Source organism: Rhinatrema bivittatum, chromosome 1 (genome assembly GCF_901001135.1).
Source record: "Rhinatrema bivittatum chromosome 1, aRhiBiv1.1, whole genome shotgun sequence".
NCBI classification, from domain to species: domain Eukaryota; kingdom Metazoa; phylum Chordata; class Amphibia; order Gymnophiona; family Rhinatrematidae; genus Rhinatrema; species Rhinatrema bivittatum.
In genome coordinates this window covers 824,751,335-824,766,884 of record NC_042615.1, presented here as the reverse complement: position 1 = coordinate 824,766,884, position 15,550 = coordinate 824,751,335, and the positions used below count along the sequence as shown (strand labels likewise).

Here is a 15,550-nt window from a genome sequence, read left to right as displayed (position 1 = left end):
ACTGGAGGCGTCGACCTCCACGATGAAGGGTTTAGTTGGATCAGGGTGACGAAGGCAAGTATCTGCCACGAACGCCTCTTTTAGGTCCGAGAATGCCTTCAAGGCGGCGTCAGGCCAGTTCCTGGGGTCAGCTCCCTTACAGGTTAAGGCGGTGAGGGGAGCGACTCGGTGAGAGTAGCGAGGAATAAAATGTCTATAAAAGTTGGTGAACCCTAGAAACCTTTGGAGGGCTTTGAGGCCCAGAGGCTGGGGCCACTTGATTATGGCTGAGACTTTCTCAGGGTCCATCCTAAAGCCAGTGGAGGAGATAATGTATCATAAGAAGGGCAGTGACTCGGCTTCGAAGATGCATTTTGCTAGTTTGGCATAGAGGTGGTTATCTTGGGGAGCTTGCAGAACTTGTCGGACGTGTTGGCAATGAGACTCCAGATCCTTGGAGAAGATGAGTACATCATTCAAGTACACTATCACGTGGGAATGTAGCATTTCACGTAGGACCTCGTTCATGAGGTTTTGGAAGACGGCCGGCGCATTGCAGAGTCCGAAGGGCATTACCAGATACTCGTAATGCCCATCCCTGGTGTTAAAGGCCGTCTTCCATTCATCCCCAGGCTGGATATGGACGAGATTGTAGGCCCCTCGGAGATCTAGTTTGGTGAAAATGCATGCCCCCTGAAGGCGGTCCAGTAGCTCAGGGATCAGAGGCAGAGGGTAGCGATCATGCTTAGTTATGGCATTCAAACCACAATAGTCGATACAGGGGCGGAGTGAGCCATCCTTCTTAGCCACAAAGAAGAAGCCCGCTCCTGCGGGGGAACGAGACGGTCGAATGAAGCCTTTGGCCATGTTCTCGGTAACATATTGAGACATGGCTGCGGTTTCCGGTAAGGACAGCGGATACACTCGGCCTCGAGGAGGCGTGGAGCCCGGTAGTAGATCAATAGGGCAATTGAATGGCCAGTGCTGCGGAAGAATCTCTGACATTTCTATGGAGAAGATGTTAGCAAAGGCCTGGTATGGTTCTGGCAGGAGGAGCGAGGAACAGAGTTGTATTGGCCTCCTGGGACGAGGAACCTGTAGGCAATGAGTGAAGCAGTGGGGACTCCATTGGGTGAGCTGGAAGGTATCCCACTGGATGACTGGTGAATGGCGCCGTAACCAGGGCAGATCCAGGACCAGGGGGTGCACAGCCCGTTCGAGGATTAGGAGAGAGATCTCCTCAGAGTGAAGCAGTCTGGTCTGGAGGGTCAGAGGACCTGTGCAGCGGGTAACAGTCCCTGGGAGCAAGGTGCCACGGATGGAATAAATGTGCAGCGGTGGAAGCTGGGGTTGCGTGGGAAGTAGAAGTGGGTCAACCAGGTCGGCGATGATGAAGTTGCCCTCTGCCCCAGAGTCTATAAAGGCACAAGTCTGAAGTTCCCCACCAGGATATTTGAGAGTCACTGGAAGGATGCAATGAGGAGCTGAGCCTGCAAAGCCTAGGAGTAGCTCCTCATGATGACCTAGGCTCGGTCGTTTCCCGGACGTTCGGAGCAATTGGCGAGAAAATGACCCTTGCCCCCACAGTAGAGGCACAGACCCAAGGAGTGGCGTCTCTTTCTCTCCTCAGGGGTCAGGGGAGACCTCCCCAGCTGCATGGGTTCTTTGGGAATGGCGGAAGCAGATGGTACCCTGGGACTTGGAAGCCGTGCGGAACTAGGAGTTGGTGGTGGTGTTCTGCGAACGGAGCGATTCTCCTTATCTCTCTTCTGTAGACGACGATCCACCCTCCCAGAAATATCAATCAGGTCATTGAGGTCATCCGGGAGATCTCGGCCTGCGAGCTCGTCCTTGATACGGCTAGCTAGGCCCTCCAAAAAGATCCCCCTCAGGCAATCATCCCGCCAGCCAACCTCCATGGCTAATGTTCGAAAGTCTATTGTATAATCGGCCACGGAGCGAGTCCCCTGCCTGAGGTGCAAGAGCTCCGAGGTGGCCGTGGTCTGACATGCGGGATCGTCAAAGGCAAGGCGGAAGTTCAGTACAAATTCTTGAAGGTTCTGCAACAAGGGATCCTCACACTCCCACATGGGCGAAGCCCAGTCCAGTGCCCTGCCATCCAGCAAGGAGAATATGTAGGCCACTTTGAATGCATCTGAAGGGAAATGCGCAGGCAGAAGGGTGAAGCGTACATAGCACTGGTTCAAGAAGCCTCGACATGTCTTGATGTCCCCTGCATAACGTATTGGGGCAGGTAATTGGGTTGTCGAGACCGGGCTGGATACTGAGGCAGGAGGCTGAACTGGAGGCGGGACAGAGGGAGCGGTGTCCAAGCGGCCGAGCAGTTGCTCTACAGTGGCGGCCAAGGTATCAATGCACTGTTGTTGCTGTTGGATGCGTTGTGCCATCCCCGGGATGGCCTGGAGCCCTGGATTCTCCGCCGAGTCCATGGCCTTGCAAACTGTTCCAGTTTAGGCAGGTCGGAAGGTAAAAGGTGGACCCTTGGGCCGGCCTACCAATGGCTGGGCAGGCCGGGAGGCGGAGACAGTAGCAGGCTAGGTTTCACCCGGAGCCCGGGACCCCCCCCGGGAGGAGCCCGTAGGGGCCCAAACCCTTGGGACTTAGGAGCTGCAGTGAGGAGTAGAGATATAAGTCCAGTAACAGCCCGGAAGCCTACCAGGAAAGTCAGAGAGTCACTGAAGAAAGGCCCGAAATGGATTGCGACCCGGGTGGCCTGGTTAAAGGGCTGGCAGGCTGGGGAGTAGTAAGAGGCAAGCCAGGGTCTAGGCGGGCAGCAGGCAGAAGCGTAGTCAGAGGCAAACCGGAGTCTTGGCGAGCAGCAGGCAGAAGCGTAGTCAGAAGCAAACCGGAGTCAGCAGAATGCAGAGAGACGATCAGGAAGCGCAACTGGCAACAACTAAACAGCTGGGAACCTCGTTGCAAGGCGCATGAGTAACGGCTGGGCGCCAGTTATTTTGGAAGCTGGGCGTGAGGTCATCAGAGTAGGCGGAGCCGGGCTTCCGGGAGCAGGACGCTCAAGACGGGCCCTATCCCGGTTACTGGGGGGTATTGTGATCTTCCTGCACACAGTGCCCTATCCCGGTTACTGGGGGTGTTGTGATCTTACTGCACACAGTGCCCTATCCCGGTTCCCGGGAGTGTTGTGATCTTCCTGCATGCAGTGCCCTATCCCAGTTACAGGAGTGTTGTGATCTTCCTGCATGCAGTGCCGTATCCCTGATACCGGGAGTGTTGTGGTCTTCCTGCACACAGTGCCCTATCCCTGATACCGGGAGTTTTGTGATCTTCCTCTCTGCACTGCCCTGTGCAGGATCGAGAGCTGTGATCTTCTGCCTTGCAGTGCCCTATCCCTGATACCGGGAGTGTTGTGATCTTCCTGCATGCAGTGCCCTATCCCAGTTACTGGGGGTGTTATCTTCCTGACCTGAAAAGTGACAAATTATATCATTTTCTGTTAGTGCGCACTATCTCCCGTTAGTGCGCACTAATCGGAAAAACCAATTTTTTACTGAAAACATCATGCCAATCACGATTTTCTTCTCCTGCCAGATGAATTTGATCGTTAAGATGATCGGGCACATGATTCACATCCCTATTACTAATTGCTACAGACTTCAGAACTGTTTTACAAACACTAATATTCTAGAACCTTGACTACTGCAATTCATTGCTCCTAGGTCTTCCTGCATGTCACATAAAACCTATTCAACTTATCCAAAATTCAGCAACAAGACTATTATCTGGCGCCAGAAAATATGAACACATCACTCCTACATTGAAGGCACTACACTGGCTACCAATTCAATCAAGAATCCAATATAAAGCATTAACGATAATATTCAATAACATTAACCTAAATATCAATGATCTGCTTCGGGTGTCACTTAAACAGCACAAACTTCAATGAATTCTGAGATCACAAAATAAAAGTCTCCTCTCACTCTGAACATTACAAACCTCTCACTTGTCGCAAACAAGAGAAAGAGTGCTGTTTATAGTGGGTCCTGAAGTATGGAGTTCTATGCCTGAAGACTTAAGAACTATAACAGACAAAAAGAAATCCAAACAGGACCTGAAAACATGGCTCTTTCAAAATGCATATAACATAACATAAACTGTCTGATAATCTCATGATAAAATCTCATGATTATCTCATGATAATCTCATGATAAAATAAATTGTCCAGTTTCTCAAATACATAATATCTAAATTGTCCAGTTTCTCAAATACATAATATCTAAACAACAAACTCTAATAGAATGATGCCCTCGTAAATCATAGTTATGAAATCGATTGTGTGAAGAAACTTTTCCATTTCCTACACTTATTACCTGTGAACCATACTTCAGTTGTGAATGTTTGCATTGTGATCTAATGATTCTCACTTGGAATGACTGTACATAAAACCTCGAAAAAAATAAAAGCATCCTCAGGAAGCTGGCTGAACTCCTCTTCAGAGAGAGAAGACCTGCCTGACAGCGACAGACTATTCTCCACCATTGGAATACCTGATGGGAATTCCCAAGGCTTACAGGTGAGAGTGATTCCTCCTAGAGGAAACAAATCCAACATCCTAAACAAGAATGAAGGGTGCCTTCCATGTCACAGGCCACTAGTGAGGTAAAGAAAGTCATCACCAGTTCAGCTCCATAGTCCATAGACTGCTGTATTCTTTGGCCTAAAGATGGGAGAAGAGATATCCTCTTCTGAAACCAGTAATTCATTTGAGAGACACTTACTAGATTCCAGAAAGCAGCCCCTTAAGTATTGAGGATTGCATGGAGACCAGAGACAAAATGGAGCAGGTAGAATTTGGAGACTCCTAGTGTAATGGGATGAACACCATCAGACTGCTTCAGGCAGGCAACATTGAAGGGCTCCTGGAAAGTCTGGGATCCAGAAAAATAAGGTGAGATAGAGACACTGTATTTTATCTTTTTGATCTGTGAAAAGTTCAATTTGTATATCGCCTAGTGCCTCAGCTATAGGTGATTAATAAATGTTAATAAAAGTAAAGTAAATTAACATGGAGGATAGCAGCTGTGAAGCATCTCTTCCGGGACCCCAGAACCTAAGTCATACCCTGCATCTACAGTGACTGTGCTCCATAATTCTGCATGAACTGCTTCAATGGCATCAGTGACAGAGTGTCAAATGGTGCTGGGTACTGATGTGTCAATAGTGCCAAGGACCAATGCACCGACACCAACAAAGGGGCTAATATGTTGACGGCTCCTTGTACTAATGAATTGAAGTCTGGTGCTTCATCAGTGCTGATGATACAGGTTCCACTGAGCTGAGATGTGTGTCTTCTTCAGCACTGACGAGCCCTAGTGAGAGGGGAAAGAGGCCCATAATGCACTGAAGAGTGTGCAGGCTCCTGCACTCAATGCTTCCACAGCTTACTTAGTGCCTGAAATGTGGCAGATCTCAGGTCTGGCTCTGCAGTTAGGGGGACCCTGCCCAAGGAGCTCCTGCTCAGCTTGGCATGGAGAGAGCCCAAAGACGATAGGAAAAGTGTACTGACTTGTGGATCACCTCCATTTTCCAATACCAGTTTCACTGAGATCTAGGAGACATCTGATCAGAATCATAGCAATTAGCTGATTCATCATCAGATCCCATGATCTTATAGCAGATATCTTGGCCATCAATGATGGACATCTTGTAGCCACATACACAGTCCTTGAAGTCACTGATTCCATCCTTTATGGAGCCAGACATATCGATGGATTCCTTCTTTTTATTTTATTTTTGGTATTATCACTGAAAAATGATTTTGAGCAAGTAATTAACCTAAAATTCTGCTGCATTTATTCTTTAAAACTCAGCAGAAACAGGAGTTCTAATTGTCTTCCAGAGAGCAGAGATGTTGCACCAGAGGTGGACCTTTGGGCTGAGGTGGGGTTGATGCAACCCATAGGTGAGGAGATATGGATCCCCACCGTCGGCAGGTGAAGTAGGCTGATAGGCAGAGGCCGCTGGAGCTTCACCTATACCAGCCCTCATTTCCCACGGGTTGAGCCTTTGGGTGCCAGGGCCAGCAGGAATAAGGTGGCCCTCTGTATATAGTTGCAGGAATGGTTAGTTCAGCCCAGAGACAGCAGGCGAAGGATGCTACAGTCTTACTCCAGACTGGATAAGGTCCTGGAAACTCGGGCGCCAATAGAACAGAAGCAGACAGAGGGTGCTTGAGCAAAGGTAGGCCTAAGCCTGAGGAATCCACTTTCAGGGAGTAGGCAGAAGAGGCATCCAAGAGCAGGCTTGAGTCAGGGCTGGAAGCGATCCAGAGGTAGTGGCAAGCAAAGCTGAGGTCTGATCACAGAGATAGTCAGTATCGTATTCAAGCAAAGCTGAGGTCTGATCATGGAGATAGTCAATAGTATAGTCGGACGAAGCAAAGGTCTGGGTCTGGAGATAGGCGAGACATAGTTGGACAAAGCAGGTCTGGAGATAAGCTGTAGAATAGTTGTCAGGAAATATTTTATTATTTTGTGTTTTATTGATAATTACCAATATTCAGTGTAGTCAGTAATCAATAGGCCATAATATGCATTAATACCCATATGCCTTTTCTCCTTTAAAAACTATAGCATTAGTCAAAGCCCCTGCTGGATACATTTCAGCTCCCCCTTTATAGACCTTGAGAAGAGCTGTTTATAGCTAATTACTTATTTATAGTGGGAAAGGAATGTTTAAAGTTTTGAATTTTATGGCCTTGGGCAGCCTCAACCATTTGATTGCTCAGGCATGTATCCTAGGGTTGGAAGGAATACGTATTCTCTTATCGCTGAACTTAGAAGAAAGAAAAAAACAGACAGTGTTTTTTTCATCTGGTAGAGCTTGGCATTGCATAAAAGAAAGAAAAAGGCAAAGCTTTAATCGGGCAGGAAAACTATATTTTTCCATATCCTGATATTAATTAAATTATTTGAACCTCATCAAGGTGTCAAATTATTTTCTTCAAAGGCTAAAGATTGATGTATTGACAGACATAATACAGTTGCCTTAGATCAGAGGATTTTAGAGTTATAAAATGGGAAGCAGACAAAGAAGGAAAAGACTGGGACTTTTTGGTTTTTTCTTACATGTGGAAAGCCGAGAGAGACAAAGAGTGGGATCGCTTCAGATATATAGTAAAGATATTATTTTATTCAAGCATATGAGAACTCGTTAATTGCTATTGTTTCTAAATTGGCATATGTATTAGAAATGCATTAATTAAAAAATAATGTCCTTAGTGGATATTTATTTAATTTTAATTTTCCTGTCACCCTATTAATGGTTTTCACATTGACTGTAGGGTTTAGTCTGATAAAATTAAGGTTTGAACATAAAATGTTTCTTAGAATCATTTAGAGATTTTAATATTGATATCTTTCTTTATCTGAAATAAAGAAAATATTTTTTTTTACTACAAATTGTCTGGTTTTATTCTAAGTGCATGCTGTGCTGCATTAATTATTGGTCAATAAAGTTCTGGAGTAAAAAAGAAAACACATCTCTTCAAATAATAAACTTTTCGTCTATAAGGCATGAAGGGTAGAAGGGAGGATTTAAGTATAGTATTTTCATCCAAGCAGGATCCCCTGGTAATAACTTTTAATTCTGCTAGTGGTGAACCACAATACTTCTATCAAACATTTCACATAGTCAGGCGAAGCAGAGGTCTGGGTCTAGAGATAGGCTATAGCGTAGTCAGATGAAGAAGAGTCAAAGTCCGTGTAGTCAATCCGAAACATAAGCAAGGCAGGAACGAGGAAACAGGAACCAGGGGCAACAAGAAGCAGGAACGTACAGAAGAGACAAATCTCTAAGTAGCAACGAGTACTCGACCAGCAAGGAGACCTGTTGCTAAGACAACACTAGGGAGCAGAGCCTGAGCTTAAATACTATGAAGAGTTTGACGTCATCATCCGGTGCCGCGGCTAGGTTCTGCTGCGGTCCCTACTTAAGGATCAGCGATGCGCGCGAGCACCTAGGGAGGGGCGTAGTGCGAGCGGTGCTGTCTCTCTGTAGGCCACATGGAGAGGCCCAATGAGCGGTGGCATCAGGACTGGGAATGCTGGAGACTGTGGCAGGGCCGGAGGCACTGGGGGGAGGCCCGAGGATGGAGCTGGCAGCCCAGCACCACCAGCGAGGAAGAACCAGAGGCTGGAATCCCTGTAAAAAGCTGAGGGGGCTGTGGACAGCACGCATAACAAGAGATTAATCATGCATGGACTCTACTTTATGTAATAGAGAAATCTTACCGGAAAGGAAAGCCTGCCCTCCCCAAATTAAGGGAAGTGAATATAAGAGAATGTGGGGATAAGAGAATACAAACTAAAATTCAGTTTCATAGCAGCAGATTCTGCAAAGCCAAAGCAACGAGGACTGAAAGAGAATACATTTTAAAAGGCAAAGCAGATTAAAACAGCAAGAGACTTTCAAAAAGTGAAGCCAAAAGACTTAACAGACTGGCATGCAACTACCAAAGCAGTCAGGCAGTCAATTCATCTGTGACTCTGACTTTTCCAACCCAACCTGTACTCAAAGCAGGGACAAAGCCAGATCTGAAACTCTGCGGAGGTGTAAGGTTAACCTGGGGTTCACTGTGCTAGCCCCACAGCCCACCCTTATCCCTTACCACATCCCTTGTGAGTAGCTACAAAACCCTTTCATTTCTGGCAATGCTCAGTATTGTTTCTCTGTTCAATCTCTCCTTGCCCTGTATCACACTGTCCCTCTGTGATTATGGCAGATATTTTATTCAAAGTGCTAATTTCTTTGTTATAGAACAATTATGTAAACAGGTTTCCAACAAGGTCAGGCATTTCTCATGCAGTGAGGATGGAGGAAAGAAAAAGACTGATAGCCTCAAATGTTTATAGGAGTAACCCAAGGACAGTGATGTTTCCCTTTTCAAGTTAGCCTTCTTAAAGGTGCAGGGGATCATGGACTGGCAGTAATTGCAGTGCTTTAACCCTCTAACTGCTGCACCTTTAAGAGCTGACTCAGATGTGATCCTGATGCTAGGGAAGGAGTCCTGAGCCAAATGTCAGGAGTCACAAGCCCCCGAGGCCTCCTACCCTGTTGCTATGGCCCAATTCAAAGTGTCAAACTCCACTCCAGACCCAGTATGAGCTGGGATGCTAACATAAATATCCTTCCTCTAGCTACGTCTCTGAAAGAAAACTTAAAGGAATAGCAGTAATGCGAGCAAAGATAAATATTAAAAAGACAATAACTGTGTTAAATTGAGCTACTCCTTGGACTAGAAATAATGCGGTACAAGGTATTAATGACACACCTGAACATGTGACTCCAAATAAGTGCTGTGGATCTTCACTGTAAAGCCCGGGACTCATTGTTTCTCTGCACTGGGATAGACGGTGCTCATAACCCCGGCAGATAAAGCTCCTGCACGGTACTCGTCCTGAGATGTTCCAGAGATGGGATCCTCTTATCACGTCAACAGCAGACCCACATCCCAACTCTTTACACACCACAACAGCAAGCTCTGTGCCTCGACCTTCATAACAGACCATCTGCCAAGAATCTTCTTGAAAAACCTCCACCTTTCCTTCACAGGGAGTCTCTCCTCTCACAAGCCTGGTGTTGAAAGCGAAATCTGAAAGACACCAAAATTGCAGTGGGAAGGGGTAGATAATATTTGTTATCTGTTCTCTGAACCTAGAGTTGCCAATTCACCCCAGGTCAACTGAGCAAACAGAGCCAGTCCTGGTTGTCCTCATTCCTTATATAGCATCGTATTTCTGATTATCTAAGGGAAATCAATGAAAGAAGCTGAACTACAACTCCCTGCATGCACTGGGGTAAAACCAGGCCCGGCTTAGACTTTTTGTTTGACCAGGGGTGAGTTGGTAACCTTATCAACCCCTTGTGTATCCCCGTCTATAAGTTATTTTTAGTGCAATGTAAGAAATAAAAATGTTTCTATGTTGTCAGTTTTGTCTGCTGTCCATCTGTCTGTAATGCTGACATCACAGGCAGGACTAGCGGGCAGGGAAGCAAAAAGGAGATTTAAACAGAAGCCAGTGGAGAAGAAAAGAAGCGGGAATGGTGGAGAGGCCAGGACCTGGCAGATTATGAAAACAAGAGGTTAGTGCAACTGAGCAACAAGGCGGGAAGAAAGTCCAGGACCCACCAATCCTAGAAGAGGAAGAGCTGCCAGTAAGGGAGGAAATCAAGAGAGGAAATGGATGAGGGAGGGGAGAGGAGAGTATAGAGAGGGAGAATGTGTCACCAACACACCCCTTACACACAAAGCCACATATCCCCCTACACATCCAGCTACCCTACCCTCACACACATACATAGACCCACCACACACAACCTCCCTCCAGCCAAACACACACACACACCACCCTTCCAGCCAGCCACACACACACACACACCTCCCTTCCAGCCAGCCACACACACACACACCTCCCAGCCACACACACACACACACCCTTCCAGCAACACACACACCCCAGCCACACACCCTTCCAGCCAAACATACACACACCCTTCCAGCAACACACACACACACCCCTCTAAGCAAACACACACACACTCCCACCTTCTCTACTTCTACTTAACATTTCTACTCTCTTCCCCAACCGTACACCTTCACCACTCACACCTGAAGCTCCCCGTCCCAGCCACACACACACAATATTTTATAAGTAAAAATAATGGTCAGTGCAGAATACATTTTCATATATGTTTACTATATTTTTTTGAAACTTAAAAACTAGTCATCTTAAAAGATAGAGATTTTGTGTTACGAACCCGGGTCGTACCCCGGGTCCCCTACCTCCTCCGAGGTTGGTCCGCTCGTCCAGGAACTCGTCGGGGCCTGTTCAGGCCTCTGCCGTGGCTCTCCCTCCTCGAGGGAGACGCCGGCGTCTCGTCGCGGCTGGCCCCGCCCCCTAGGTGCGTGCGTGCGCAGGGGCTGGGGATTTAAAGGGGCCAGCGCGGGAAAACCTCTGGGCCATCCCTGGATGACGTCAGACACCCAGACTACTTCAGCCCTGCTTCCTGGTTCCTCTGCACCTTGCAACAAGGTTCCTGGTCTCCAGTCTGCTGTTGCTGCGTTCCTGGATTGCCCTTCATCCTGCTTCTGTTCTTCCCTCCTTGCTGGATTGATTCATCAGGATTCTGACCCCTGGACTGGATTTGGACCGCTCTGGACTTCGACCTCTGGATTGGCTTTGGACCGCTCTCTGGACTTCGACCTCTGGATTGGCTTTGGACCGCTCTCTGGACATAGACCCCTGGACTGGCTACGGACCGCTCTTTGGACTCAGACTCCTGGACCCGCTTTTGGATTACCTACGACCTGCTGGAGGCGCCTGCATCCAGACCATCTTCAACCTATGGGGAGTCGCCTAAGTCCCAGCGGCCGTGTCCTTACGGGCTCCTCCTGGGGGGACTTCGGCTTCCAGGGTGAATCTCCAAAAGTCCCAGCGGCCGGACTCCTATGGGCTCCTCCCGGGGGAGTGCTGGCCTCCAGGGTGAAGATTCTTCAATCACCAGGGCCCAAAGCCGTCCGTCTTTCCTCTGGGTACCGAGTCTTTGGTCGCATAGGACTCCACCGTAGTCCAGTATCTCAGCTTGCTTCGAGTCTTCGAACCGCCTCCTGGTTGGGACACTTGCTGTGGACCTCTACAGCACTCCATCCTCTGTCCCAACCAGCCCAAGGGTCCACGAACACAACATTTTGAAAAGCATATATATATATATATATATATATATATATATATATATATATATATATATATTCCAAAGTTAACCTCCCTTTTTTCTTTTGAGAAGATTATAGATGTTCCTGCTTCGTTGCTTTGAAACTATATATATTTTTGAAAACTTTTTCAGTTAAGTAGGAAACTTTGACAGGAGGGAGCAAAAGCTTATGGACAACCTGCTTTGGAGTGAGGTATCTAATAAAGATACTGGCATAATGGGGAATATGAAATTACTACTTACCTGAAAGTTTCCTTTCCTGTAGGAAAATCAGGCAGGTCCATCCCCAAGTGGTTTATGCACACCAACCAGCAGATGGAGACAAATACCAAAGACCAGCTGATGTAACTCCTCATATATCTCCTTACTGACATAAGCCTACCTGTAAATGTAAAAGCTAACTATGGACATGCTGCAGAGAATACACACCTTCCTTCAATGTAGTGTATTATTTTCTTTTCTATACTTCTAGAGGAATATGGAAGAACAAGGAAAATGATAGACACAAACAACAACCAAAACAATGGCCTCTATGAAGGAAAAGGAATCAATCCCTTTCATACTCGCCAAGGTCCTCGGCTGTGAATGATATGCCCTTCATATGCCTTTACAGGACTAATAGCCATGAAACTAACAGCACATAACAAGGCAGCACAGGCAGGGAAATTGGACCAGCCTGACTGTCCTCGAGGAAAATAAATTATCAGGTTATGCATTGTTGTCCTTTGAAGGACACTGAATATCATATGCTAAGGAGGAAACACATACAGGACTGGACAGAGGGGGAAACTTGTATCAGGGCATTTATGCCTGCTCACTATGATTTTCTCCTGCAACTGAAATATTGATGTACCTTCACATTCATGCTGATCGCCATCAGATCCAGGAACTGTAAGCCCCACCATGCAGCAATGAGATCAAACATCATCCCTGACAGACTCCACTCCTGGAATTCAATATATACTGGCTGAGATTGCCTTCATGTTTTCTACTCCTGTTATGCGGGATACGGACAAGTGAGTAGTGTCTCCTCCAAACCTCCACCCATGGACATCCATTTCCAGCGGCGATCCCCAGGCCTGGAGGCAAACACTTAATCTGACTCCAGCCTTTTCAAAAGCACATTCAATTTATTTGCAGCTTCAACAACCACACATTAGTAGACTTAACTTCAGAACAGTGTACTCTCATTCAGTTTAGTACTGCTTTCCTCAGTACTCACAGCTTCATTACAGCTCAGTGTTTGGACAGGCCTGGTCTATCCCCACATGGTTCCCAGTTCTTATTCCTCCACTGTTGGGCCCTGCCCACAGAGCTCTCTCTCTCAAGGTCTCTCAAGGGGAATTAAGGAAGACCAGGCATCTAGCCTGGACCTCCACAGATTTAAGCGACACTCCATCACATACCCCTCCTCATTATCTTGGACCCATTGATCTAAGCAGTTTCACTCCCCCTGGATCCCATCCAGGGAAGTGCCTCACATCCCCATTCCCTCTAATATCAACACCCACTATAATTATTGGCACCTGCACTCCGGTCACCAGAGGTCATAACTTGTCATACAGACTAACAATTTGACATGGACAGTGGGCATAAAGGCCACAGATTTATTATAAATATAATTAACTGGGATTGCATACATGAGCCACCTGTTCTTCAATGACTCCAGCCATGTCTACCCCCAGTGCAGTTCGCTGTGCTTCCTAGCAAGACAGACCAACTTGCCAACCCACCTGCTGTGAATTCCTAGCAAGGGGGGACACCCCAGGCCATCAAAATTATGCCCACCAGTTCATGTACATGCCTAAAGCTGCAACAATATGTAATATGATAAAAGGATAAACATGATCTAATTAATATGATTTAACTGACTGCTACCAATAACAATAAGCAAATCTGACACTTAATGTGAAATCTTAAACATAGGTTAATTCAACCACACCAGATAAAGCAGGGTGGGTGGGTGGGAATGCACAGACCAGGAAAGAGGGGGAGGGTGTCGAGTCACTTCCTTAAATCGTGCACGTGACACACTCAGTATGCGTCCAAGCACTGGCTGATGGCACGGCGCATACGCTTCACAAGAGGAGAAAAATAGGGGGTAGGGAGGAAGAATGCCTGAGCATGCGACCCTGGCCAGGGTCGAAGGTGCTGCCAAAATCCAGCAGTCTCACTATTAGAGGAGGGCTTTCGTGCACTTGCCATGAACCCTCACAATAAAATCAACACCTGCTAAAATTATTGGACCCCCCCCCCCCCCCCCGCGGTCATAATTTGTCATACAGACTAATAAATTGAGACAGAGTCGAAAAGTGGATTTAGAGGCTGCAGCTTTATTATACATATAATTAACTGGGATTGCATACATGAGTCACCTGATCTCCAATGACACTAGCCGTGTCTACCCCCGGTACAGTCTGCCATGCTTCCTAGCAAGACAGACAAACTTGCCCAACCCCCCTGCTATGAATTCCTAGCAAGGAGGGGCCACCCGAGGCCATCAAAATTCTTCCCACTGGCTCGTGTACACGCCTCCAGCATGAGGTAGTAAAACTTGCCACATGCCCCCTATAAAGCTCACCCAAGTATGGATTCCAACACTTACTGAATAGCTTTGTTTGTAAAGATCGTACCTTATGGCAGAAAGATGAATTTTGTCTGCCCATTCGTGCAATATTTATCACCCACCATCCAAAACGCCTACCTGCCGATTTAACTTTCTGTGACCCCGTCTCTATAATTTACTGTCATTCCATTTTATCAGATGAATAATATCTGATCACATCAAATGTGTGCAATGAAAGAAGTAGCTACTCACTTAAATCACTTTTAATGCAGTGAATTAAAAAATCAAACGCCAAAGGAATGCAAAGAATTTGAAGGTCCGAACTTTAGAATTCATGCAATGGGACAGTGCTATACCGGGGTACAAATTATATCGCAATGACAGAGAGGAGCACTCGGGAGGAGGCCTGGCGATTTATGTCTGGGATGGCATAGAGTCGAACAGGATAAACATCCTGCATGAGACTAAATACAAAATTGAATCTTTATGAGTAGAAATCCCTTGTGTGTCGGGGAAGACTATAGTGATAGGGGTATACTACCGTCCACCTGGTCAAGATGGTGAGACGGACAGTGAAATGCTAAGAGAAATTAGGGAAGCTAACCAAATTGATAGTGCAGTAATAATGGGAGACTTCAATTAGCCCAATATTGACTAGGTAAATGTATCATCGGCTCACGCTAGAGAGATAACGTTCCTGGATGGAATAAATGATAGCTTTATGGAGCAATTTGTTCAGGAACCGATGAGAGAGGGAACAATTTTAGATCTAATTCTCAGTGGTGCACAGAAATTGGTGGGAGAGGTAACGGTGGTGGGGCTGCTTGGCAATAGTGATCATAATATGATCAAATTTGATTTAATGACTGGAAGAGGAACAGTGTGCAAATCCAAGGCTCTCGTGCTAAACTTTCAAAAGGGAAACTTTGATAAAATGAGAAAAATTGTTAGAAAAAAACTGAAAGGAGCAGCTACAAAAGTAAAAAATATGTCAAAGAGTTGTGGTCATTGTTATAAAATACCATTCTAGAAGCACAGTCCAGATGTATTCCACACATTAAGAAAGGTGGAAAGAAGACAAAACGATTACCGGCATGGTTAAAAGGAGAGGTGAAAGAAGCTATTTTAGCCAAAAGATCTTCATTCAAAAATTGGAAGAAGGATCCAACAGAAGAAAATAGGATAAAGCATAAACGTTGGCAAGTTAAATGTAAGACATTGATAAGCCAGGCTAAGAGAGAATTTGAAAAG

At 46.4% G+C, this 15,550-nt stretch overlaps 1 protein-coding gene across 1 annotated transcript in view; it reads right to left on the bottom strand.

Annotated features, from left to right (window-relative positions):
* Positions 1 to 15,550, bottom strand: part of LOC115079084 (scavenger receptor cysteine-rich type 1 protein M130-like) — a 257,001-nt gene that overhangs the window by 119,472 nt on the left and 121,979 nt on the right. Inside the window, exon 3 of the mRNA XM_029582122.1 lies at positions 9,293 to 9,613. Within this exon, the coding sequence (XP_029437982.1) occupies positions 9,293 to 9,613 (321 nt within the window). The remainder of the gene's footprint in view (positions 1 to 9,292; positions 9,614 to 15,550) is intronic.